The sequence below is a fragment of the Schistocerca cancellata genome, chromosome 3 (assembly GCF_023864275.1).
Source record: "Schistocerca cancellata isolate TAMUIC-IGC-003103 chromosome 3, iqSchCanc2.1, whole genome shotgun sequence".
Taxonomy (NCBI): Eukaryota; Metazoa; Arthropoda; class Insecta; order Orthoptera; family Acrididae; genus Schistocerca; species Schistocerca cancellata.
Window position 1 is genome coordinate 579,153,528 of NC_064628.1, and position 26,399 is coordinate 579,179,926.

The window sequence follows — 26,399 nt, forward strand, 5'->3', positions numbered from 1 at the left end:
ACCAAACTAAACTTCTTTCTTTTTAATCATTCAAATTAGTTCAGGCAACATCACAGCATGTGACCGGTTGTATTTCCTCAGTTATTGGGTTGCTATGGACAGTGTCATATCTTCTTCCATTGTTTTAGTCAAAATTCTTCAAAATTCTTTTTTTATTATTATTATTAAAGCTCTCTTCTTTTAGCACTTCTGATTTGCATCTTGCACTAGGGTGTCAAATGAAGTGTGATGGATGTGGTTTAGGTATGGTGGTTCCACTCCATGCACTAGACTGTGATGAGACACTTCACCTTTTGTAGTGGGTGGATGCTGAAAGAGCGCTACAATCTGTTCAGATAGTCACTTTTGCAGAACCTATTCTGTATTATAAGCCTAATGTTTCCACCACAGAACGTCATTTACAGCTGGGTGGTAGCTCAACATAGATTGCAACGTGTATTCTTGTTCTGATTTGACATTACAGAATGACAGTTTCCATATATTCTTCAATTGTTCTGGCACATGCTTTATTGTCCGCCGCCTTTGCTCCATGACTTTCAAGGCACCGCAAATCCATGACACTAAATCATAAGCGGCTCTCCGCAGCAGGTTTAGACATGCACCAGCTGTTGTACTTTCTCGATTTTCTGAACTATTCCCCCCCCCCCCCCCAATCTGCACATATGGAAAACCAGAGTGCACACAGTGGGATGTTCCACACTTAACAACTACCTATACAATTCTTCCAGTTTCTATGAACATCTTTCATCAGCCTGAGTGGTTAGAAGTGGAATATGTTAGTCTATAATAAACATGCTACTCCATATCAGCTGGCACATGCATGCCCCTGCAGTTCGAGCACTGTGGCAATATCATCTTTTTCCACCTACCTTTTTGTGAGGTGTGGGGTCCTGCACATTTCCCACAAAGAGGGTTCCTGTTGAAGTACTTGGCCACATGGTCACACTGCTAGTATGTGAAATATTGAGAAGAGATGTCGAATTCTGGTGGCATCAGCGCGACCAATATGTCCATGAGTTCCATCAGGCCAAATATGTTGATGTTCTCGTGCCAGTGCATTTCCACAAATAGCCACACTGTCACCCACTTTTGATTGCACTTCCACCACAGTGGGATGTTACTGTAGGAGCCCAGTCTTCCTGCTTCAGTGATGATGCTTGTGATGTCCACCACCCATGGCAGCACCCTGATGATGGCTTTTATCATCCCCTCCATGTGGGTTTGGCCCATGTTTCTTTGGTGACCATGTGAGCAGCTAGGGTTTGTTTGGCCACCTTCCAGTTGTCTTCATGCTGGAAAGAGATCATCTGTGCCCTCCCACAAGCACTGGTGTGTGCCTTGCGTTTTGAGTTCTGGTCAATTTCTTCCATCATCTCGGCCCACTGCACCATTCCATTGTCGTGGATGAAAAGGTAAAAGGTGTTTTTGTCTTCTGACCATGCCTGCTTGGAAACTAAGTGACATCTTGTCACCTTTTGCCATCAGTTCATTCCTGTGTCCTCCATGTCATCCAAGGCTGTTTCTTCATTACCATGTGCCACGAACTGTGACACAAAATTGCTGTGGCTCAAGATTTGGGGGGGGGGGGGGGGGGGTGGCTTCCTGCTTGTCTGTTGTCTTCTTCGTTTGAGTGCTCTTGTTTGGCATCTCAGAATTCTTGTTGCTTTCTCCTGAGATTAAGACTCTACTGTCTTCCTTTTGTTTGCTCATTGCTGAGTTCCTGATTCAGCAATCTCACTGAGTAGATTCGTAAACATTATTGCAGACCACCTGTATATCTTCATGTTTGATGTCTTTCCCGATGGCGGTGGCATAAACAGCAAGATAACTTAACATGTCTCAAGGCCAGATGAGTCCTCCAGTTGTTCTCAGGAGCATTATAGTGAGCTCACATGGATGTTTTGACTACCAAATTTGTGTTATCTGAACCTTATAGAATGCATCTGAGATACTATTGGGAAACAGATCTGCACTCGCAGATCACTTGTCCATAATTTACAAGAAATGTGTGACCTATGCACAGACATCTGCTATCACATACCTCTGGAAACATTCTAAGGATCTGTTGAAACCATGCTATTCAGTATCGTTGTTGTATTCTGTTCCAAAGGTGGACCAACATGCTGATAAATAGTTGATTACAGTGTTTTGGCTCATGAATAGAGCAAATATGTGATCATGGCTTTCTTTTCTGACAAGATCACATTTGTGTCAGTTTGAGTATGACATATTTAAAGTGAAAGTTTATTTTATGTTCTGATGATTAACTGTTGTGCTTATCTGACAGAATGTCCTTTATTGTATCAAAAACTAGCTGAGTTCCTAGTGTACCATATGCATTTATTTATTCCAGTCTTCTGTCATGGGTGTCAGTCTACAGACGATTGCAGCAGGATATCTTTCACAAAGAAAGGCCATCTGCTCTGTCATGGGTGTCAGTCCACAGATGATCGCAGCAGAATATCTTTCACAAAGAAAGGCTATCTGCCTATTCTCGCTCACAAGCCACACACGTGCACTGGTTGGTGTCCTCAAGGGGTAATTCAGCACGTCAGTGCCTGTGAGGGTTGGGAGAGGCTATGGCAGCAGAAGTCTGGCTGTCTTCCTTCTCAAAATCAACTCAATGCTATGAACTTCTTTTGAGAAATTAAGAGAGGAATAGTAACCAATGCATGAAAGCTGTTATATAAGTAAGTGATACAACAGCAGCTGACTAGTATCTTTTTGTAAATGTTGCAACAAAACATAAATGCTTTGAACTGAGCAGACAGTGTCCTATGATCAGCGTACGATTTGAAGCCGTAGTACACTACTTTTCTTACTCATGTGTGGGAATGTGCAACATGGTGTCACCCAATGGTGTGTCCACATCACACACCGTGCAGCTTTTGTCCCTCCGGTACTGTACAATTCAACAAAGGGGAAAAGTTATTGTAACTGTGCAAGTGTATAAAAATGCAAAATTCAAATATGATTATTGAGAACCTGGTTGTATTAATATGTAGGGATCATTCACCAAATCCTCAAGCACAGATTTGCATGGTAAGTCTTCAGTTGTCAAGTCAGTAGAGTAGATGAACATCATATCTGATTGCACATATTGCAGAGAGTGCGAAATAGCTTGCAAATATAACAAAGTTCAGATATGACAAGAATTTTGGTTTGAATAATTTCATGTGGCATCGGCATTTCAGTACATAGTTATGGGGTGGCCTATCTCCACAGACAACAGGTTGAGAAAGCAAAAATGCACGTCATAGCGGGCTTTGGTAATATACGGGTCTCTGCTAGCTCGTCCTGGTATATAGCAGAAAAGCACCCCAAATCCAGCTGATATTGTCTACCACTTAGGGGCTTAACAGAAATTAAGTCCTTTCACTACAGTGGTAAGCAAAATCCACTGCCCATACTCTCCATGGAAGTTAGTTGATTTCAAATTATGCATTGAAGTTGTAAAGCAACAGTGATGCACCCTGTGAACGTTTTCACACAGTGTGGTGTATGCAAGCACATTGACGCCAAGAAAGGTTAGGGATACAGGTGGAGCCTGGTAGGCCATTAATGCACTGAGGGGCATGTTGCCTGAAAGAGGGATGTGGAGGACACGCCTGATTGGATTGAGAGCAAGCGGTTCGTTGTGGCTTGGTCTTGCCAACTTGCTCCGCAGTCTGCACGTGACCATTCGCACTTCTCTGGTTGGTTGCACGAGGGATTTCTAGAAGCATACCTCCATTAGCTACATGTAGGTAGAGTGTCACCCTGTCGGTGCTACTTATACTGTGGGAACAGTTTGCATTTGAAAAGGACGCCTTGGCGGCGATTTCCAGTGGTAGCTGGTATTGCACTAGCCCAAGCCTTGCCTCAACCTCAAAATGAAACACAGTTCCCTCATACAATGAACAAAACTTGGAAAAGTTATAACTTTATTGAAAATAAGACCTTTCTCCCTTAGTCCATTAGCCCATCTTGCACAATACATATGGGAAATAGAAAGACTGTCGTACATTAGCTCTCCAACAGACAACATCACATTGCAAAAATGAGATGACAATTTTGTATTACCAGAGAAAGCAACAGTTTACTCTATGTTCTCCAATTTCTAGCAGTTTATTGGAGAAAATTTGTTCACTCACTTCCATTAAATGTACTCACATGTACTTTAAAGTAACTTCACAAAACTGAGTATCACCAACATCTGTGGATTTTGTCAGTGGGTGTTGTCTTTGCGATTATGGGCAGGGTTTGACGGAAGTCTCCACAGAGGAGTACAAGAACTCTTCTCATCAGTTTGTTGTCTCCTCTCAAACCTCTCCACATGACGTCAAATGCCTCGATAGCCTTTTTGTGAACCATGGTGCATTCATCTCATATGATCAATTTGCATCCCTTGAGCACTTGACCACTTGCATTGCTTATGTTACAGGAAGGATTTTTGTGTCTTGCAATGTGAAGTGGCAAATCAAGAGCAGAAGGAACTGTCCTTCCCTCTTCAATTAATGTTGCTACAACTGCTGAGGAGATGATGGCGATAACAACTGCACTCTGTGTCCTGATTAAATTTGTTAAAGATGTTGTCCCTGTGCCCCTGGGAGCATCAACAAAAATCTCTCCTTGTTGTTTCAATGTCTTATTCATTATAATTTGGTATGCTTTTTCCTGGTTAGACATGGCTTCTTGTCTACTATGTATACACGCAACTGTTAAACATAGTTATTAATTTCTTATATTTGTTGTAGTTGTTGTTGTTGTCTTCAGTCTAGAGACTGGTTTTATGCAGCTCTTCATATTACTGCATCCTGTGCAAGCTTCTTCATTTCTCAGTAACTACTGCAACATACATCCTTCTGAATCTCCTTAGTGATTCATCCCTTGGTCTTGCTCTATGATTTTTACCCTCTGCCCTTCCCTCCAATACTAAATTGGTGATCCCTTGATGCCACAGAACATGTCCTACCAACTGATCTTTTCTTCTAGTCAAGTTGTGCCACAAATTTCTTTTCTCTCCAATTCTATTCAATACTTCCTCATTAGTTATGTGGTCTACTCATCTAATCTTCAGCATTCTTCTGTAGCACCACATTGCGAAAGCTTCTATTCTCTACTTGTCTAAACTATTTATTGTCCGTATTTCACTTCCATTCATGACTACACTTCACACAAAGACTTTTAGAAACGACTTCCTGACATTTAAAACTATACTCGATGTTAACAAATTACTATTCATCAGAAACTCTTTCCTTGTCATCACCGGTCTACATTTTATATCCTCTCTGCTTCGACCATCATCAGTTATTTTGCTCCCAAAATAGCAAAACTCATCTATTACTGTTGGTGTCTCATTTCCTAATCTAATTCCTTCAGCATCACTCGATTTAATTTGACTACATTCCATTATCCTCGTTTTGGTTTTGTTGATGTTCATCTTATATCCTCCTTTCAAGACACTGTCCATTCCATTCAACTGCTCTTCCAGGTCCTTTGCTGTGTGTGACAGGATTACAATGTCATCGGCTAAGCTCAAAAGTTTTTATTTTTTCTCCATGGATTTTAATTCCTACTCTCAATTTTTCTTTGGTTTCCTTTACTGCTTGCTCAATATACAGATTGAATAACATCAAGGATAGACTACAACCCTGCCTCATTCTGTTCCCAACCACTGCTTCCTTTCTTGCCCCTAGACTCATATAACTGCCATCTGGTTACTGTACAAATTGTAAATAGCCTTTTGCTTCCTGATTGACCCCTGCCACCTTCAGAATTTGAAAGATAGTATTCCAGTCAACATTGTGTAAAGCTTTCTCTAAGTCTCCGAATGGGAGAACTTAGGTTTGCCTTTCCTTAATCTATCTTCTAAGATAAGTCATAGGGTCAATACTGCCTCGCATCTTCCAGCATTTCTACGGAATCCAAACTGATATTCCCTGATGTTGGATTCTACCAGTTTTTCCATTCATCTGTAAAGAATTCGTGTCAGTATTTTGCAGCCATGACTTATTAAATCGATAGTTTGGTAATTTTCACACCTGTCAACACCTGCTGTCTTTGGGATTGGAATTATATTCTTCTTGAATTCTGAGGGTATTTCGCCTGTCTCATACATCTTGCTTACCAGATGGAACAGTCTTGTCATGGCTGGCTCTCCCAAGGATATCAGTAGTTCCAATGGAATCTTGTCTACTCCCGGGGCCTTGTTTCAACTTAGATCTTCCAGTGATCTGTCAAACACTTTACACAGTATCATATCTCCCATTTAATCTTCAGCTACATGCTCTTCCATTTCCATAATATTGTCCTCAAGTACATCGCCCTTGTGTAGACCCTCAATACACTCCTTTCACCTTTCTGCTTTCCCATCTTTGGTTAGAACTGGTTTTCCATATGAGCTCTTGATATTCATACTGGTGGTTCTCTTTTCTCCAAAGGTATCTTTAATTTTCCTGCACGCAGTATCAATCTTTCCCCCTAGTGATATATGTTTCTAGTGCCTTACATTTGTCATCTAGCCATCCTTGCTTAGCCATTTTGCACCTCCTGTCGATCTCATTTTTGAGACATTTGTATTCCTTTTCACCTCCTTCATTTACTGCATTTATATATTTTTTTCTTTTCATCAATTAAATTCAATATTTCTTCTGTTACCCAAGAGTTTCTACTAGCCCTAATCTTTTTACCTACTTGATCCTCTGCTACCTTCACTATTTCATCTCTCAAAGCTATCCATTCTTCTTCTACTGCATTTCTTTCCCCTGTTCTTGTCAAACATTTCTTAATCCTCTCTCTGAAACTATCCACAACATCTGGTTCTTTCACTTTATCCAGGTCTCATCTTAAATTCCCACCTTTTTGCAAGTCCTTCAGTTTTAATCTCCAGTTCATAACCAATAAATTTTGGTCAGAGTCCACATATGCCCCTGGAAATGTCTTAAAATTTAAAACCTGGTTCCTAAATCTCTCTCTTACCATTATATAATCTATCTGAAACCTTCCCATGTCTGCAGGCCCCTTCCACATATACAATCTTCTTTCATGATTTGTATACCAAGTGTTAGGTGTTATAAAATTATGCTCTGTGCGAAATTGTACCAGACAGCTTCCTTTTTCATTCCTTTCCCCCATTCCATATTCATCTGCTACTTTTCCTTCTTCTCTTTTTCCTACTATCGAATTCCAGTCCCTTATAATTATTAAATTTTCATCTCCCTTAACTATCAGAATAATTTCTTTTATCGCACATAAATTTCTATAATCTCTTCATCATCTGCAGAGGCAGTTGGCATATAAACTTGTACTACTGTGGTAGGTGAGGGCTTCATGTCTACCTTGGCTTCAATAACGTGTTTACTATGCTGTTTGTAGTAGCTTATCCGTGCTATTATTATTATTATTATTATTATTATTATTTTATTCATTATTAAACCTACTCCTGCATTACCCTTATTTGATTTTGTATTTATAACTCTCTATTCACCTGACCAGAAGTCTTGTTCCTCCTGCAACTGTTCTTCACTAATTCCTACTATATCCAACTTTAATGTATACATTTCCCTTTTGAAATTTTCTAACCTACCTGCCCATTTAAGGGATCTGACATTCCGCACTCCAATCCGTAGAATGCCAGTTTTCTTTCTCCTGATAACAACGTACTCCTGAGTAGTCTCCACCCAGAGATCCTAATGAGGAACTATTTTACCTCCAGCATATTTTACCGAAGAGGACGCCATCATCATTTATTCATACAGTAAAGCTGCATGCCCTCAGGAAAAATTACAGTTGTAGTTTCCTCTTGCTTTCATCTATTCACAGTACCAGCACAGCAAGGCCATTTTGTTTAATGTTACAAGGCCAGATCAGTCAATCATCCAGACTGTTGCCCTGCAACTGCTGAAAAGGCTGCTGCCATTCTTCAGGAACCACATGTTTGTCTGGCCTCTCAACAGATACACCTCCGTTGTGGTTGCACCTATGGTACAGCAGACTTTATCGTTGAGGCACACAAGCCTCTCACCAATGGCAAGGTCCATGGTTTATGGGGAGGAGGGAGGGGGGGGGGGGGATTCTTAGATATAATCAGCATAAAGTATGCCTTGTTGGTCTCAAACTGATGCAGGCAGGTGAAGTTGCAGCAAAGTTTTATGTGTCGTGACCATACACTTGTTCTCAAAGACTCCAAGATAATGAAAGCGTTGTTGATAATGTTTGATTGAAGCTTAATTTCCAGTATCAGACTTTCCCAATGGACTTTGGCAAGTATGTCCTCACCTGGGGCTTACTTATATTTTTCCCATAGAGACTTTGGTTTTGCTGCACTGCATGTAGTCGGTAGTACAGCAATTGCTCTGAAAGGGAGACCAGCTTGACTTCTAGAAATAAGCCATCCCAGTGCTATTCTCCTTCCAATAAACCCAACTCCTGATAGGCCTCTCTAAATGCTAGGCATACTTTGCCTTTAACTTGGCCCTGGTCCTCAAACTGAGTTTAGAAACATCTGAAGGATGTAATATTTGGCATTACTGGAAAGAACTGTTACACTCAGACCAAGGCATCGCTTGTGTCTGCATCATGTGTGGGAAATTTCTCACATTTTGTGCAGACAAGTATTGCCCTTTCTGATTGTACACTTCCTAAGTACAGTGATCAACTAACATACCATGAAATTTTTAGAACATTTAGGATGAGGGTTTTGGAGAAAATAATTTCTAAATAACCAAAAAATTTCAGATTCTTTCATCTTTATGTATACATATTTTGACAGTTTAAGAATTTCTTGCATTAATGCCATAGCTGACAGTCAGGAGTTCTTCCACTGTATCATTTCTCAAGACAGTTAACATCCTGTGACTATTCATATTTTCAAAATGTAATTTTGAAATTTGTAGATTACAGATTATTTAAGAACAAAAAAACTCAGAAGTGCATATGTATTAATCATGTCTCACTCATAGTATTACGAACAAACTATTTTTTGGAAATGAATTCATATCTCTCTCATGTTTGGTTTTTTTATTACAATTTTCCCTTTTGTTATGACATTTTCACAAATATTCTCATTTATAGAGGTCTGTAGCATTTTAACAAATCATCAGCAAATCAAAATATTGTGGTTATGGAGGAGTATCATGTGGAACTTCAACATATTTTCAACTTTATGAGTCAGTGCATGTATTGAAGAAGGAACTTACCCACATGTTCATAATTTTAGACAAGAAGTGAGAAATTATACTCTATGTAGTGGAGGAGTTTACAGTTCATTTTACTCATTGAGATTCCATGAACATGTGAAATCATTGTATTGAGTAATATATGCTGTAAGCAAGCATTACTGTTCTCTGAACAGCTGACCATGTGTGGGTTTTCTGTGGTGTGCTTAAAGCAAAATAGAAAAATGCTAGATCAGTTCTTCTAACAGTCCTTGGTCAAAAGCTGCCTCCCTTCTCTAGCTGAGCCATCTGTAATGACCCTTACATCAGTTTGATGTTAAATCCTAATCTTCTTCCTTTTCATTAACGTACATAAACCCTTTGATTTCTGTCAAAGTTGTAAATATTTGATAATTGAGTGTACTCACATTTTTTTGAGTATTTCCCAGGGGTGTGCGCAAGTTTTTTTCCCCCCTTTACTGTTATAGTATTTATGTAGCCAGGGCCAGTTTAAAGCCCAAGTGACACGAGCTGCCACTTTGGATGCCCTAAGCTGAGAGAGGCACCAAAGGTGCCGAAACAGTAAGATTTCTGTGTTGGATGTATCAAAATTAGTAGCGGTCACTTGGGGTGCTATGCTGATAGTGGCACCCAAGTGCATGATTTGTGTACATTGCATATCACAATTTCTAGTGAAAACTCACATAAACAAAAGCATACATGGGAGTGTCTTTTGGGTGAAAAAATTTTCTCGAACTGTCCCCGTGTTTAGCATTTGTATGACAGTTTGGTGGCTTGTACTTAATACAGTTTATGTAACAGTATGACATGATATCTACCACAGTATTGAAAGATGTGATAGTGTAATACAATTTTTGGTTCTGTTTATGATTCTAAATTTATTTTATTAGGGAAGTCAGCTAGAAATAAGAATTTTTAATAAACCTGCATACAGATTTTCTGTTTGTCCATGACGAGAGTGAGGCAGAAATTACTTAACACTATTCCCACTGCACAGGAGTGGGTTTGGGACAGATTAATTTTAAGCCAATGTGTTCCAAAGTGTAATTATTGGTGGCCACTGAGAGGGTGGTGACTGTGTGAGAAGCTCCTTGGTTTGAAGGAGAACAAGGAGTTCAGGCATATGCCATTCCTGGGAGGTAGTTGGGGTTAGGACCAGCCAGGTAATGGCAATCTAACAGATCTGTAGAGCTCCCTCAGGACTCACTGGTAAGAAAGAGGTAGCTTATTGTAGGTATGGACATTAGGGTGGCAGTGAATCTACGCTTTTCTTGCTGGGATCAAGTAGTTTAAATTGAATCCAGCATGTTCACTCAACCATACTTTGGTCGATTTCCTGGAGCGGTCGACAAGTAGCATCTGTGTTCATCACAGAAGAGCTTGTGGACAACCAGCACTCTCCATCGGCACAACACATTGGACTTCTATGAACTAGAGGCTAAGTAAAGTGTCATCGTGCTCCACTGTTGCCCCTCATTGCTAGCACTTCTCTCTTGCACTTATCACAACTTTATAGCAGCTTCATTAATTACATTTTTATAACTTGTAATTGGTGCTTGATAGCTTGTGAACTTTACTCATTTCAGAGTTTAATATTCAGTTTGTATTGTTTTGTAAATCTTGTTGCAGTTAAGAAATGGAATTTGAGCTCTTTCCCTTGTTGCAATTGTAATACTGCCCTAACTGCTCATTTACAATCCCATGATTTGTTCCTTTAAGTAATGTTCAAAATCACTTATTGATTCACACCTGCAACTAGGACTGAGCCAGATGCTTCTGAGGCCTGATATGGTGTCACCTTCTTTGGGTTTCGCTTGTTAGTGGGATTGGTGGGCAGGAAAGGATAATACATGTTGAGTAAACTCCAAGAATGACTTACATTTCTTAATGTCTATAAGTTTTCATCAGTCTTTCCAGTTTCATTGTCATTAACAGTTTTTTTTCTGACTAACATATTTATATTTTATCTATTAAATGTTTGTGTGGAAGATCTGTCTTCAGTCTCAGTGAAATTAATTTCACAAATGTTCCCAATCAAAAGAGCAGTCAAATCTTAAGATCTGTCTATAAAAGTAGGCTTTCCAGGCAGTTCTTGAGCAACAACATAGGAAAGACTTTAATATTGTGAAAGTTTTTGATTCCAGGAACACTAAAGATGTGTGTTTATATCTATTTGTATTTTTTTTTTCATTTTATACATATGTGACTAAATCTGTGCTTTGCAGCCTGATCCTATGGTGTGTGATATGGGAACACTAGTTAGCTCCAAAACAAATCTGGATCCAGAAGTAGGAGCTGTAATTGTAGGATTTGATGAACAGATCAGCTATCCCAAAATACTAAAAGCAGGCTCATATCTCAAAAATCCAGACTGTCTTTTTCTAGCTACAAATACAGATCAGCAATTTCCTTCAAAAAGCAATGTAGTAATACCAGGTTGGTCTCTCATATCTTATAACTAAAAAAAAAATATATTATGCTTGGCATTACTCAATTTCTCATCTCGCAAGTGTTCAAATGAATTCTATATTTTGTGATTTTCAGCATAACTTATTAGAATATCATTAAGTTCTGTGACAATTTAAACAATATTTTACTAAAGATTAAGATTGCTTTAGAAACTCTTAAAAATATATCATCAATATTTCTTACCCATGTGTCAGTGAAGTAATGTTACTGCTAACTGTCGTTTACTACTTGCTTGTATCACGGACTAGTTACTGTACCCTGTGTTCCCCTTGCTTTTTAGTGCATTCAGCATTCTTAATAAATACTTTTCACTCTTTCCTGCTTATATAACAAGAGATCTTCATTCATTCCTTAAGAGGCTTTGTAAAATGATCATCATCTCCATTCAAAAAGTAAACTATCTCTTGTTATTGATGTTATAATTATTTGTTCATGTTTCAGTTTTTCCACCCCAATATTACTTTTCTGCTCCTTACTCTTGAATGAGCAGAATTGATTTGGTTTAATTATATGTGGGCTATTTGAATGATATATTGTATTGAAGTGGTGTGAGTCAGGTTATCTATTGTGTAACATAATTTTATGCCATTAGGTAAGTGAGCAAAGATTTTTGAGAATAACATATTTCCCAGTATTTGAGATTCAGTTATTCCATTTTTCTTCTCTTATTTTAGCTGTAGAGATCACTGTTTGTTTTAAATTGTTACGGATTGTTCATAACAAATTGTATGAGACATTATATACAGATATATTCCAGTTAAAATACCTAACTAGTTAAACATAGCTCTTAGAGTGATCTTGAGCAAGTATCATGTATTATTTTTATTGGGAATGAAAACTTCATTTCTTGAAGATGAATTATTCTAAATTATAACTCCATAGCACATCATAGTTGGACCTGGTGGTCTAACGGTAAAGCACGTGCCTGGAAAATAAAGAGATTTGGGATTGAATCCCGGTCAGTTCATGGATTTTTCAGTGTGTGTTTTTTTTGTTAACTAACCATCACCTCTCAGTGATATGAGGATCCACCAAAAATGACATATATGGTTTGGATTCCACTTCAAAGTATAGATTACCTTTTCACGGTTGGAGAATTGGGGTAGTTTAGGGACACAGAAGCTGCTGAAGTGGTGTCCAACTCAAAGAATTGCTCTAGACCATTGAGCCACATGTATATTATTAATTATTATAACTGAAATAATAAGCAAAGCATGTTAACTGTTCTCTTTCTCTCTTAGACTTTAATTATGTGTATTCTGAAAGTGGTAGAAATATATTGTGTAAGAAGCTCCAGGATATACGTTTCACAATTTAAATTCTTAAGAACTTGTATATCTAAGAAGTTTACATTAAAATTGCAGAAAGGGTCAAAATGATCCCTCCTTCATTTCTGCTCTGGATGCTGTACTATACAATATTGTTTTGTGATAAATACACTAAAAATGAATTATCAGCTACACTGAATAACACAAAAACATGGCACCAATTCTTAGTTAAGTGTCAATGAAAAATCAAAGTTAGTTGACACCTGTTTACCAATAAGTTTGATGTCTGAAATGTAAAAAATCATACAGGTTCACCCAATTCATTCCCAGTAACCCAGAGAAGAGTTGTGTCAGTTTCTGAATTGTTATTGAGATAGGGGCTAAGTGTGTATGAAGTGGTTTTCATACCTCAGTAAGAACACAGATCCTGGAATTCACCCTGTAGGAGAGGAAATTCTCCTACACCAGATAGAGCCTTGTCTAAACCAAGGAAGAAATGTGATGATAGACAACTTCTTTATGTCTCTTCATCCAGCTAACAAGACACAGGAGAAGGAAGACAGTAAACCAGGTATGTTAAAAGAACTCTGATGAGGTGAAGAAGTGCAGCACCAAAATATATTTCACCAGTGTCCTGCCACTGATGGGCAACAGGGACTGCACCTTGCCTGTACATCATGGAAAGAAAACGAAAGTTTTATTCTTCTAAGCACTTTGCATCGTGAAGTGAAAGCAAACAAAGAAGTTGTTACTATGTGTGACAGGGCAAAGTAAAGATTTAATGATCGATCAAATGACATTTTGGATGAGGTAAGCGGCACAGTTACAGAGCTTTTGGTAGAAAGGAAGTACTTCAAGGAAGAAACATTGTGGGAGCACAGCTGGCAGAACATGAAGTTGGAGCACAAAAGCTGAGAAAGAAGTGCCATATAGGTCTCTGCAGAAACAGTACCATCAATGACCTCTATAAAAGTATAGAAAATGTGCACATAAAATAGAATCTTGTGTGCAAAATGTGATTAGCAGCAAAGTGCTGTAAAGCTAAAAGATGACTACAATGAGAAAAAACCTCTCCAAAATATACTTTGTACTATTAACCAAAAAAATTATGTTAAAAATCTGTAATTTGTAAAATTTCAAATATAATACTAAGCTGAATAGTGGATAAAGTGTAGTAAGGGAATGTATAAACATATTATAATATAATATTACTGACAGCAACAAAATAAAATTGAATAATATATTCATTCTTGTAACAACTTTATTTACATGATTTGCTAGTTACTCTATAGCTGTATGTCGATTGAGATGAATTTTAATAATTGACATCTATAGAAATAGCTATTTCTGCTTCTTTTATGTATGGGGACCACTGTTTTCATGATTTGGCAGACTTATTTGATTTTAAATTTGTGACCAGAGGCTCCTCCTTTCTGTGCAATTGTTGCTTAGCCTAAGGAAGACAAGTTATGTGCCTCATCAGTTTGTAAATTATGTAAATTTGGTTCTATATGTCCTCAGGAATGAAAGAGGAAGCCGCCTGGTAGAATTTTGCACAGAGCATAACTTAATCATAGCTAACACTTGGTTCAAGAATCATGAAAGAAGGTTGTATACATGGAAGAGACCTGGAGATACTGGAAGGTTTCAGATAGATTATATAATGGTAAGACAGAGATTTAGGAACCAGGTTTTAAATTGTAAGACATTTCCAGGGGCAGATGTGGACTCTGACCACAATCTGTTGTTTATCAACTGTAGATTAAAACTGAAGAAACTGCAAAAAGTTGGGAATTTAAGGGGATGGGACCTGGATAAACTGACAGAACCAGAGGTTGTAGAGTGTTTCAGGGAGAGCATTAGGGAACGATTGACAAGAATTGGGCTAAGAAGTACAGTAGATGAAGACTGGGTAGCTCTGAGAAATGAAATAGTGAAGACAGCAGAGGATCAAGTAGGTAAAAAGATTAGGGCTAGTAGAAACTCTTGGGTAACAGAAGAAATATTGAATTTAATTGATGAAAAGAAAAAAATATATAAATGCAGTAAATGAAGGAGGTGAAAAGGAATACAAATGTCTCAAAAATGAGATCGACAGGAGGTGCAAAATGGCTAAGCAAGGATGGCTAGATGACAAATGTAAGGCACTAGAAACATATATCACTAGGGGGAAAGATAGATACTGCGTGCAGGAAAATTAAAGATACCTTTGGAGAAAAGAGAACCACCAGTATGAATATCAAGAGCTCATATGGAAAACCAGTTCTAACCAAAGATGGGAAAGCAGAAAGGTGAAAGGAGTGTATTGAGGGTCTACACAAGGGCGATGTACTTGAGGACAATATTATGGAAATGGAAGAGCATGTAGCTGAAGATTAAATGGGAGATATGATACTGTGTAAAGTGTTTGACAGATCACTGGAAGATCTAAGTCGAAACAAGGCCCCGGGAGTAGACAAGATTCCATTGGAACTACTGATAACCTTGGGAGAGCCAGCCATGACAAGACTGTCCCATCTGGTAAGAAAGGTGTATGAGACAGGCGAAATACCCTCAGAATTCAAGAAGAATATAATTCCAATCCCAAAGAAAGCAGGTGTTGACAGGTGTGAAAATTACCAAACTATCAGTTTAATAAGTAACTGTTGCAAAATACTAACATGGATTCTTTACAGATGAAAGGAAAAGCTGGTAGAAGCTGATCTTGGGGAAGATCAGTTTGGATTTCATAGAGATGTTGGAACACATGAGGCAATACTCACCCTACAACTTATCTCAGAAGTTAGATTAAGGAAAGGCAAACCTACATTTCTAGACTTAGAGAAAGCTTTTGACAATGTTGACTGGACTACACTCTTTCAAATTCTGAAGGTGGCAGGGGTAAAATATAGGGAGCGAAAGGCTATTTACAATTTGTACAGAAAGTAGATGGCAGTTATATGAGTCGAGGGGCATGAAAGGGAAGCAGTGGTTGGAAAGAGAGTGAGAGAGGGTTGTAGCCTATTCAATCTGTATATTGAGCAAGCAGTAAAGGAAACCAAAGAAAAATTCAGAGTATGAATTAAAGTCCATGGAGAAAAAATAAAAACTTTGAGGTTTGCTGATGATGAAATTGTAATTCTGTCACACACAGCAAAGGACCTGGAAGAGCTGTTGAACAGAATGGACAGTGTCTTGAAAGGAGGATATAAGATGAACATCAACAAAAGCAAAACGAGGATATTGGAATGTAGTTGAATTAAATCGGGTGATGCTGAGGGAATTAGATTAGGAAATGAGACACTTATAGTAGTAGATGAGTTTTGCTATTTGGGGAGCTAAGTAATTGATGATGGTCAAAGTAGAGAGGATATAAAATGTAGACTGGCAATGGCAAGGATTTAAATGTCAGGAAGTCGTTTCTGAAAGTTTTGTGTGAAGTGTAGTCATGTATGGAAGTGAAACATGGGCGATAAATAATTTAGACAAGAAGAGAATGGAAGCTTTCGCAATGTAGTGCTACAGTAGAATGCTGAAGATTAGATGGGTAGACCACATAACTAATGAGGAGGTATTGAATAGAATTGGGGAGTGAGAAATTTGTGGCACAACTTGACTAGAAGAAGGGATCGGTTGGTAGGACATGTTCTGAGGCATCAAGGGATCACCAATTTAGTGGGTGTGACTGGCAGATGCTATTGTGTCCCACTCAGCTCTCTATGGTTGCTGACTATAGTCAGGTAAGAAATCAGTATATGTTGCAAAAAGAGTTGAGGTAGCTATTATGGTAGTGTGTTAGTTGCTGTATGTTATTGCTCAATCTCCATTTTAGAGTGGTGACCTTCCATAGTTAATTTTTTAAATAAAAAGATCTGAAGGTACTATGTTCAGCTAATAAGCTGTTAGCCATGCTTCAGCAACATAATAAATATGTTTTATAAAAATAAAAGATTAAGTTAATTAGTTTTGAGGTTTGACCTTAAGCACCTTATGCGACATTGGATCCATGTTAATGACCTGATTGTGTTGTTCAGGAATGGTATAATGCATACAGTGTAATATAGTGGTGGAAATGGGTTGATCTGGAACAGATCTTATGTGAAAAGTAAATGCCCAAACAGTTTAGTTTAAATGGCAAAGTATATTAACAAGGGGTGACCATGATGTTTGGATCAAGGATTTACTTCAGATTTTGTACACTTTTGGTAGTCCATTGGGACAACATAATATGCATGTTCTATGGCGTTCTGCTTAGGCGATTACAAGAAAATCGCAAGAGAAGTTGTATGGGTCAGTGGTGTGACCCTGAGCAAATGACAGTCGTGTGGTTAACATTCAAGCTCAATAATCAGTGGATTGCTGGATCGAACACTGCCCATGCTTTTTTCCCAATACTAATTATATTATTTCATACATGTTACATTTGAAAGGTAACTTGATGAAAATATACATGTATTTGCTGGAGCTTTGCTAAACTTTATCATCACAATAAATATTATATTTATAATTATCGATAAGTAAACAAGCAAGTGCATGAAGTTTTCCTGAAAATGTATGCCTGTTGTGATCTCCAAACTTCATTATATCTGTCAGCGTATGATGCAGCAAGAACTGCTTTGCACCTGCGTGCTTCCACATGCATACACCCGTTTCAGGAGCGAGAGATGGACTTGGAAAGACCAAGTCAAACATCTATAAATAAAGATGTAAATAACTTTATTCGATAATACAATGAGTAACAATATTCTACAATATTAGGGTAGGTATGACTAATCATCAGATGTACTTTGTACATTACAAGTTGCAGGATGATATTTTCCATACACACATGGAAAATATAAATTAAAACTGCATCTACTATGTCAAATGAATCTACTTTTCCTATATACACAAGGAATCTTCAGAGTTTCTAAGGAAAAACAGGGCTCATTGACATTATGGAAAATTTCTCTCTCTTCGAACAGTTTGGATGCAATCCATAAATTACATAACATTTTCATAAATATTGGTGCCAAAAGTTGGCGATTTACGATTGAATATATTTTAATAGCATTTTCAGAAGCAATTTCTTGTTCGTTGTCAATCTAATATATAAAGAACTTTGAAGGTGCTTGATAAAGTTTTTAACTTGCCTGTAGAAATAAAAGTCACATAACATTTGTTGTAATAATAAAAATTAGTAAACATTGAGACTTTGCATTGTAAATTTGATAAAAGTTTGTGCAGATACACTTGTATCGTCATCATATTACCTTTCAGATGCAATGTGTAGGAAATAACATGATTAGTGTTGGGAGGGGGGGGGGGGGGATCCCATTAGCAGGGTTAGAGCCTGAGATCCACTAATTATGGAGCTCGAACACTAACCACATGACTGCCACCATCTTGTGTTCAGGGGTGCGACACACTGGTCTGTCATTGATGCCTAAAACTTCTCTTGCGATTTTCTCGAAATTGCCTAAGCAGTATGCCATACTACTTGCACATCATGTTGTCCTAATGAACTACTAAACGTGTGCAATTTTTAAAATAAATCTATGATCCGAACGTCGTGGCCTCCCCTCGCAAGTCAACATTCTTTCACTGAGACAGTAGTGTGAACTATCATCTTGGTGAAACAAATGCACTTACTTACATCCGAAAAAGGCATATATAGGTTAAATGAAGGAGCTAGAGGTCTTTGCAATTGGACAGAAAGGTGCTCCACCATTTCAAAACATCTTCAACGAGCAGCAAAGCCATAACTTGGATTGCATCCCTAATGTGTGCAAAAGGTCCATGCTTTGAAAGTAGATTATTGTACAAGACAAACAATATTTTGGTTGCATGTTAAAGCTCATGCTCCTATTCCAGTAGTCTAAATGAATGTCCCCCTACTTGCTCAGATTTTCATTATGATGTAAGAAGGCTTCACAACTGTCACCAGTGGGAATTTGAAGACCTTCATTTTGCTCAAGTGTATTGTCACCAGAAAAGATTTATAGGAAAGTATCATCAGTGACAACATGATCGGATCTGCCTTTTTATGTGCCTATTACATGGGCAGAATTATGTACTTTGTTTTACAAGAAAATGTATGTACTGCAGGAAGAAGTTGCTCTTCACAAAGGTTAAATGATGTGCCAGGACAACAGTGCCCATTGCACTATGCTCTCACAAAGAAATTTTGAGTGGTGTTGTCGTCCCAATATTTGATGCAGGGAAGAAATTGTGTCTGATTGTACAACCTCTCGGCTAGGTTGCAACATATGAAGTTGGACAAATATAAGGAGCATTCAAAAAGAAATGAGCCGGAGACATAATTACAGAAACCAGTACCTGTATGTTAAATTTATTGACCCTGGCTGTCGAGACACTTGTCCCACTGTGACACAAGGCTGTGAATGGCTGTCTCATAAAGTTCGTGAGGCTGCGATGTTAACCAGTTCCGCACCTACAGCTGTACGTCATCATCCATATGAGTGCAGGAAAGGTTAAGCTGATGTTCTTCTTTAACCCACGTGGCCCCCTTCTGATTCACTTCCTGCAGCACGGGACAACACTGAATGCCCAGCATTACTCACAAACCTTGACCACCCATTTGCCAAGCAATTCAGTCAGAACTTCCAGGCAATCTCACCCGTGGGGTCATTCTGCTTCACGACAATGCAAAGTCTCATATGGCCAAGACAGTCGCGGCACTCCTGCATACATTCAAATTGGAGGTTCTCAGCCACCCTCCATACAGTCCGGACCTCTCTCCCTGTGATTACGCCATTTTTGGTCCTCTTAAAAAGGGGTCTCAGATGACAACGTCCAGCTGTACGTACAGAAGTGGTTAACATCGCAGCTCCGGTAATTTTATGAGACAGCCATTCACTGCCTTGTATCAAGTGTCTCAATAGCCTGGGTTAATACTTCTAACATACAGGTAATGGTTTCTGTAATTATGCCTCCTGCTTGTTTCTTTTTGAATGGCCCTTATAAATTTCAAGTACTTTGTCATGGTCACGAAGGAAGTTCCAAAGATTGTTTGACAGTATGAATACAGTTCATTGTGTCTACAAGAGCTGTACTTTCTGGAGGAAAGATCCTAGTATACCTTTAACCATGCAAGTGGTAGGAGATGTAAATCATATTAATATCTTTGATGTACTTAACAGTAAATATGTGCTTTTTAAGTCCACTCAGTGGTGTAGTGTGTGTGTGTGTGTGTGTGTGTGTGTGTGTGTGTGTGTGTTGATTGGAGCAGGGGTAAGTTTATACGATCTGAGTTCATTTATGGATGTGTGTTGCTGATACCAGTCTTCTGCTATGCTTTCTTTATAATTTGCTCAATGCTTAAAGGTTTCAGATGCTTATTTAAAAGGAGCAGGGTTCCAATCATTGTCTGGTGAAATTGGTTCAGTTCTTCCGGGGTTTCTCTAAAATATTAAATTTAAATATTTTTACTGTTTTTCCCCCAGTGCTTTAGAACTGAGCTAGTGCCTCACTTGTAATGATCTTTCTATGCATGATTTATTAAATATCAATTCAGCTTATTTTGTGCTTTCCTTGTTCACTTTGTTGTTTCAGTTGCAGCATTTACAGTATAATTTTGCAGTTCTAGCAGATATTTCGTTATGGTAGAGTAACTGAGTGGGACAAAAGAACTGTTTTATAAGAATTAAGAAGAAAAAAAAAAAACTAGCATACCTTATTAAAAGTGGCCGTAATTCGTAGGTGCTGGCTGTATGGTAGCAGCAGTAGAATGCTGCGCAGGACGTAAACCAAAAGTCATTGGAAAACCTGGAGACTACATCAGAGATTATCTTATCAAGAAGCACAACATAAATCCTCAAAGAACGCTAATGATTGGTGACAGGTAAGTGCTTCTTAACGAAACTCCCTGTATTTGTCATTAGTTCTAAAGGAGGCAGAGGTTTGTTTAGTTGATATAACACACTCCTTGAGTAAAGTGTGTGGACACTTGCATTTAATGCAAAATTGACAACTAGATGTCATGAGAGGCAGACCCACCAATATAAAAGGAGGTGGAGTATATTGTGTTGTCAGTAGAGAACCAGTAACAGCAGAATGGTTGGTCAGGAGAGCTCAGTGACTTCAGATGTCAACTAGACATTGGGTATCACTTGAGTAACAGATCCATCAGGGACATTAAAGTCATATGAAATCAGCAGAAGGAATTCCAAAGTGTTACCAGGAGTCCAGCTGAACAGTGGGGAGCTCCTTATAAGTCACACCTTTCTGTAGTCTATGCTAAGCACTGCTTGATATGTTGCAAAGATAGATGCCACTGGACAGTGGATGACTGGAAACAAGTGATTTGTGTTTGGTGAATGCTTGGAAAACATCATGTTTAGTGCCAATAAAGACGTAGCTACAAGGTTGTGTTACAATATGGGGGGTGTTTTCCATGGCTAGAGTGTATACCCCTTATTGTGTTTAAGAAAATCCTAAATATAGGAGCATTGTGTGCGGCATATAGTTAAGGAACAGTTCACAGATGATAACTGTTTGTATCAGCATGACAGTGCACCCTATCAAGAAGTAGCAGATCTGTGAGACAGTGGTTTGTGGATGGTAACATTCATGAAATGGACTGGCATGCCCAGGATCTCAATCTGAACTCAGTGAAACTTTTTTGGGGTGAATTAGAATTTTGACGTCACTTTGGATTCTAGTGTCTAACATCACTAGCTGCCTTCTCTGGTTTCAGCTCTTTAGGATGGATGGACTGCCATTCCTCCACAGACATTCAGACACCTCATTGAAAGTGTCTCCAACAGAGTTTAAGCCATCATAAAGGCAAAGAGTGGACACACCCCATATTAATGTCCACTATTAGGTGTCCAGATACTTTTAATCACTTAGTGAATGGTTATGAATTTTGATGAAAGTGTCATGGATTTTTTCCACAGTATCACAAGAAAAACCCAGTTGTTGCACCCTGTAATCATTAAGATTCAGCTGTACAGAAGTAGAGAAAATGGATGTCAGAGGGTGGCAGTTTGCCAACATTGTAATCACATCCACAAAATGTATCATTGTTCAATGCTGTGTTGATTGTTGGCTTGTAATTGAAGTGGACAGGGTTTTACATCAGAATACTAAAATTCACAAGTTTGATTCCAGCTCTAGGTGTAGCTTTTTTTATTTGTTAAAATAATGCACTACATTTCATTTATTTTTGAAGTAAAATTGAATTTCATGGATTGTTTTAACAAGTTAACTAAACACTTCAGTTCCTCCAAGTGGGAAAACAGTGACAAACACGCCTACAAATGCCTACAAACTTCCAAAATATGTTTTATTCCAGCATAACAACCTCATACATTGTTGTTTCAATGTGATTTCAGTAATTAGATATAGCAACACATAAAAAGTAGCAGAAAAATAATATGGGGTAAGTAACAGTTTATAACAACACAAATGATTTATTGTCAGTACGCAGAGAGTGAAGAACAAGTTTCTGTCTGAATGTGGCCATGGGTTCCAACAGTGTCATCGTGTATATTTGGAGCAGTATTTTTTTCCTAGTTCCCCAAAGTAAAAACCTCTATTGATACGGCATCAAGAGACCATTTTGGCCACATAATAATGCCACAATGACCTGTCTGTCCCTCTAGGTATGTTTTATGCAGTATCAGCTTTGATGCTGAAGCAAAATAACTGCTGGTTGTGAACATATTTGAGATCAGCTAGTGTCTTTCAGTAAACTATGGTCTGTTGATAATGTCCCTGAAATTCAACTTGTCACAGCCTAATAATACTCACTGCGTAAATTTTATGTATACATCGTTTATGAATGTAATTGCATTGGTAAAAAATATCTTCTTCAAAAAAGGTTCATCCAGTCTTAGAAAACAAGATAAACTGCTCGACATCACCTTCATGCAACTAGTGATGGAGGATGATAAGGAAAAGATTTAGTGTTTAAAAGCTGCTCGATTAGACGAATCGCAAGGGCACATAAACTGTTTTTTGGGAAATCTTTAAAAATGTGCTAGAAAACTTTCCAGTGTCATTCTACCAGTCTTTTCCATCAACCCTGCTTATTGTACCAGTCACTTTTATCAAGATTTTTGCAAGTTCTTGCTATTAATTTTTCTAATACAAGCTGGAGAGAGAGAGAGAGAGAGAGAGAGAGAGAGAGAGTAGTATTCACACTCAGTAACAGTGACTAGTGTGCGCTGTTTCTGCATCAGACTGAAACCTGTTCAGCAATATTTACAGCTTCAGTGGAAAAGAGAAAAAGAATTTTGTGACCTGCCTTGACATTTGGATTAGAAAATTTTTTCAAATATTGCACTGCGAATCCTTAAAAATATTATGTCACTGAACTTTATCCAACAGGTTTTGAAAGTCATAAAAAATTATGTATCATTCCATAAAAAAACACATTTATTCCAATATTCCCAAACCTAGAAATTTTTCCGATGTTCTCAATACTGCACTACTTACTCCTTCGTGTGCTGTCATTTTCCTAAAACTCATTTTGATAGTGTCTTCTTATTTAGGGGCACTTTAAGACAACAGCTGGACGATCAGTAAAAGAAATAAATAGCAAAGTAAAAATTTCTTGGTATGCTTATGGAAAACTAAATAGTTTTTTTTAAAATAACGCTTCCTATCTTCCTAAAAAAGATAGCTTACAATTAGTTTATATTACCAGTTCTGACTTTAACAGTTGCATGATGTGGACATTTGGTGCAAAAACTGAGGACTGCTCAGTGGTGCCGATATTGAGGAGGTGGGATATAACTTCATGCCAGGCATATTGAGCATGCTGCTTATTGTCAGCAGCTTGTTATAGCTTTATTGCTGCCACCACAGGGACAGGGGACTGTCATGATGAGTTTTGAGTGTCATACTGCTGATGAACTTGTAATACACTATTTCACAGTCCTTTTCAATTTGTGTTTAACATCATCCTCCAACATCAGCACTACAAGAACTGGTTACATGGCTTGAGGATGACTTGCAGGTCAACACGATACTTGACAGCCACAAAATACACATTGCTAGTCCTTGAAATTGCAATACCACAAAGGATAACCGTTAACAAGATTGTACTTATGCACTCGGACTTTCAGAAGATGACTGTGGCCCTTTAGACATTCTCATATTGTCTGTGTGGATATTTGTGTTGCAGTAAACATGTCCATTTCCTGACTCAAGGTCCTTGACATGGATGTATAGTCGTGCACAGCCAAGCAGATATGTCTGTCCTCTTGAATGCCAGTTGTGTGGGCCATTGATGTCCTGCATGTGAGCAGCAATATTATGAAATGATAAAGCACCATATCTACAGGCCACAGTCCTACTGCTGTTAAATTCCAGTGTATGCCAGTAAAAGTTTCTTCTTACCTGAGGCAAAATGTAATCTTATCGAAAGAAATCCACACTCTAATCCAAATTATGAATGAGAAACCCACTGTTTAATCTCCTTGTACCAGGCATCCCCCCTAAGAGTTGACAGGCATATTTTCTCTGGTATTTTGGCATATATTTACAATTTAGTGTTTGCAGTGTGTAGTTAGTCAGCTCAAACAAATTTGATTCATCACAACATTCAAACAACACCCAATGTAAGTGGGAAGCATCTATTTGTTTCCTGTTACAAACAAAATTATTTTTAAAGTCCAATTTTACAGGCCCATTTATTAGAGAAGTCCCATATTTGTTTTATCAGTGTATATTAACAGGGGGACTAAAATGTAGAGAATAACCACTACTACATCAGTGACTGAACAGCGCTGTTGCGTGGTTGTAGCAGTCAGGACGGTACCGTCATTGGAGGAGTACTGGTTATTTGTCATGTTCTACTGCCCCTGATAATACATACCAATAAAGCAGGTGTCATATTAGACTCATTTGGGACTGCTGTATCGAATGGTCATTTAAAATTCCAATTTAAAAGTAATTTTATTTGCAACAGGAAACAAACATGCTTTCTGTCAACACTGGGTGTTGCATGAAAGACATGATGAGCAGTATTTGTATGGGCTAAGTCCAGTTACACATTGCAAATATCTGCCCAAACATGAGAGAAAATGTGTCTGAGAACTCATAGGAGGGACACCTTGTATATTGAATGTTGATGGCTTTACTTCTACCCACTTTCTGCATTAGTGCTGAGATGTAAAACATTTGCATATTCAGTATATAGTTCACTTATGCAGTTTCACATTTGTTGCATGCCATCTTCATGAGGTTGCAGTTTTAATGTCTGGTAATGTATTTGGATGATTTTGTAGCTTTTTTTTATGACGGTGGTCAGGTCAACATGACGTGATGAGCTAACCGTTCTGGACTTTTGACTTCAATCAGACACACACATTCTTGTTATTTATTGGAAGATTGAGGCAGTATACTTTATTCTACCCCAAGAATATGTGATTCTCCCATCATGTATTTGCCGATTTCTGCACAATAACATTGTTGTCCCATTGACATTGCAAATCAGTGGTCATCATATTTTTGGGACACTGTGGGAAGGCATAGCCTTCACTTACATAGAACCTAGAAGTAAAAGACTTTATAAGTCTTCTGCTATAATTTTGAATGTGTACATAACACTGTTATTCCTCTTTAGGCACGAAGCCTATAATACTGTTAGTATTCATGTGGTAAGCAGCAAGGTAGACTGGCTCAAAAGTTACTCTGCCATTGCCAAAAGTACTTGCAGAACTTGATGCAATGCTGCTCACTACTATCAGGCTACCAATTCAGTCATTTGGTGGGTGACTGCATGAAGTGATTCAGCCATTCTTCTGAATTGGCTCCAAAGTGACCTGAACTACCAGAAAAACTTTGCCGCAATAGAATAAGAGAAATCACAGACAACAGATCATTATGTCTGTGGATCTACTTTTGCAACAAAACTAGAATCACTTACTGTATTGTAGCATATTGCTCCATGGTAAATCAATCTTCTTGGCCCTTAGCTTAGAAAGATCATACCTATGCAACACTTCCAAGGACTCGAAAAGTGCATCACCAAATACTGCACCTACAGCATAAAATTTACTTTTTTTTTTTTTTTTTACTGAACTTTCTACATTTTGTTGAAAGTATGAAACATAAGAATAGAATTAGCATTGTTCTAACAGGTAACTGACTGTTGGAATCTTAACTACTAATACAAAGCTCACACATTTTAGTGCTCACATGCTACAGTTTACAGGTATATGTCAACTTTGGTAGCATTTTGTAGGCTAGCTTCCTTTTTTGTAAACTACTTTCATTCCTATGATTTTTGCCTGGAAATAAAGGCAGTTGACGGTCTTTCTTTGGTTATGCACTACCCATATTAATTTGTTAAAAAATACGTAATTTGTAACTGTAATAATCTAAAGGGACATAGCGTGTTTCTTTCTTTGTAATTATGTGAACTTAATATCACCTTGTTTGCGGGTAGAAGGAAGTCTGTGTCATACGAAGTGTAAGGCATTTGACTATAAAATTCATCTTTTTGTGTCTAATAGTTTTGTGCCTTCTAGTTTTGTTTAATAAATCACAGTGTAGTAATGAATTGGTAAAA

General features: G+C 38.1%; 1 protein-coding gene across 1 annotated transcript in view; it reads left to right on the plus strand.

The window, feature by feature from the left end:
- LOC126175436 (glycerol-3-phosphate phosphatase) overlaps positions 1–26,399 on the plus strand; it is an 87,075-nt gene that overhangs the window by 60,046 nt on the left and 630 nt on the right. Inside the window, exons 4-5 of the mRNA XM_049922237.1 lie at positions 11,384–11,594; positions 20,576–20,717. Coding sequence (XP_049778194.1) covers positions 11,384–11,594; positions 20,576–20,717 — 353 coding nt within the window. The remainder of the gene's footprint in view (positions 1–11,383; positions 11,595–20,575; positions 20,718–26,399) is intronic.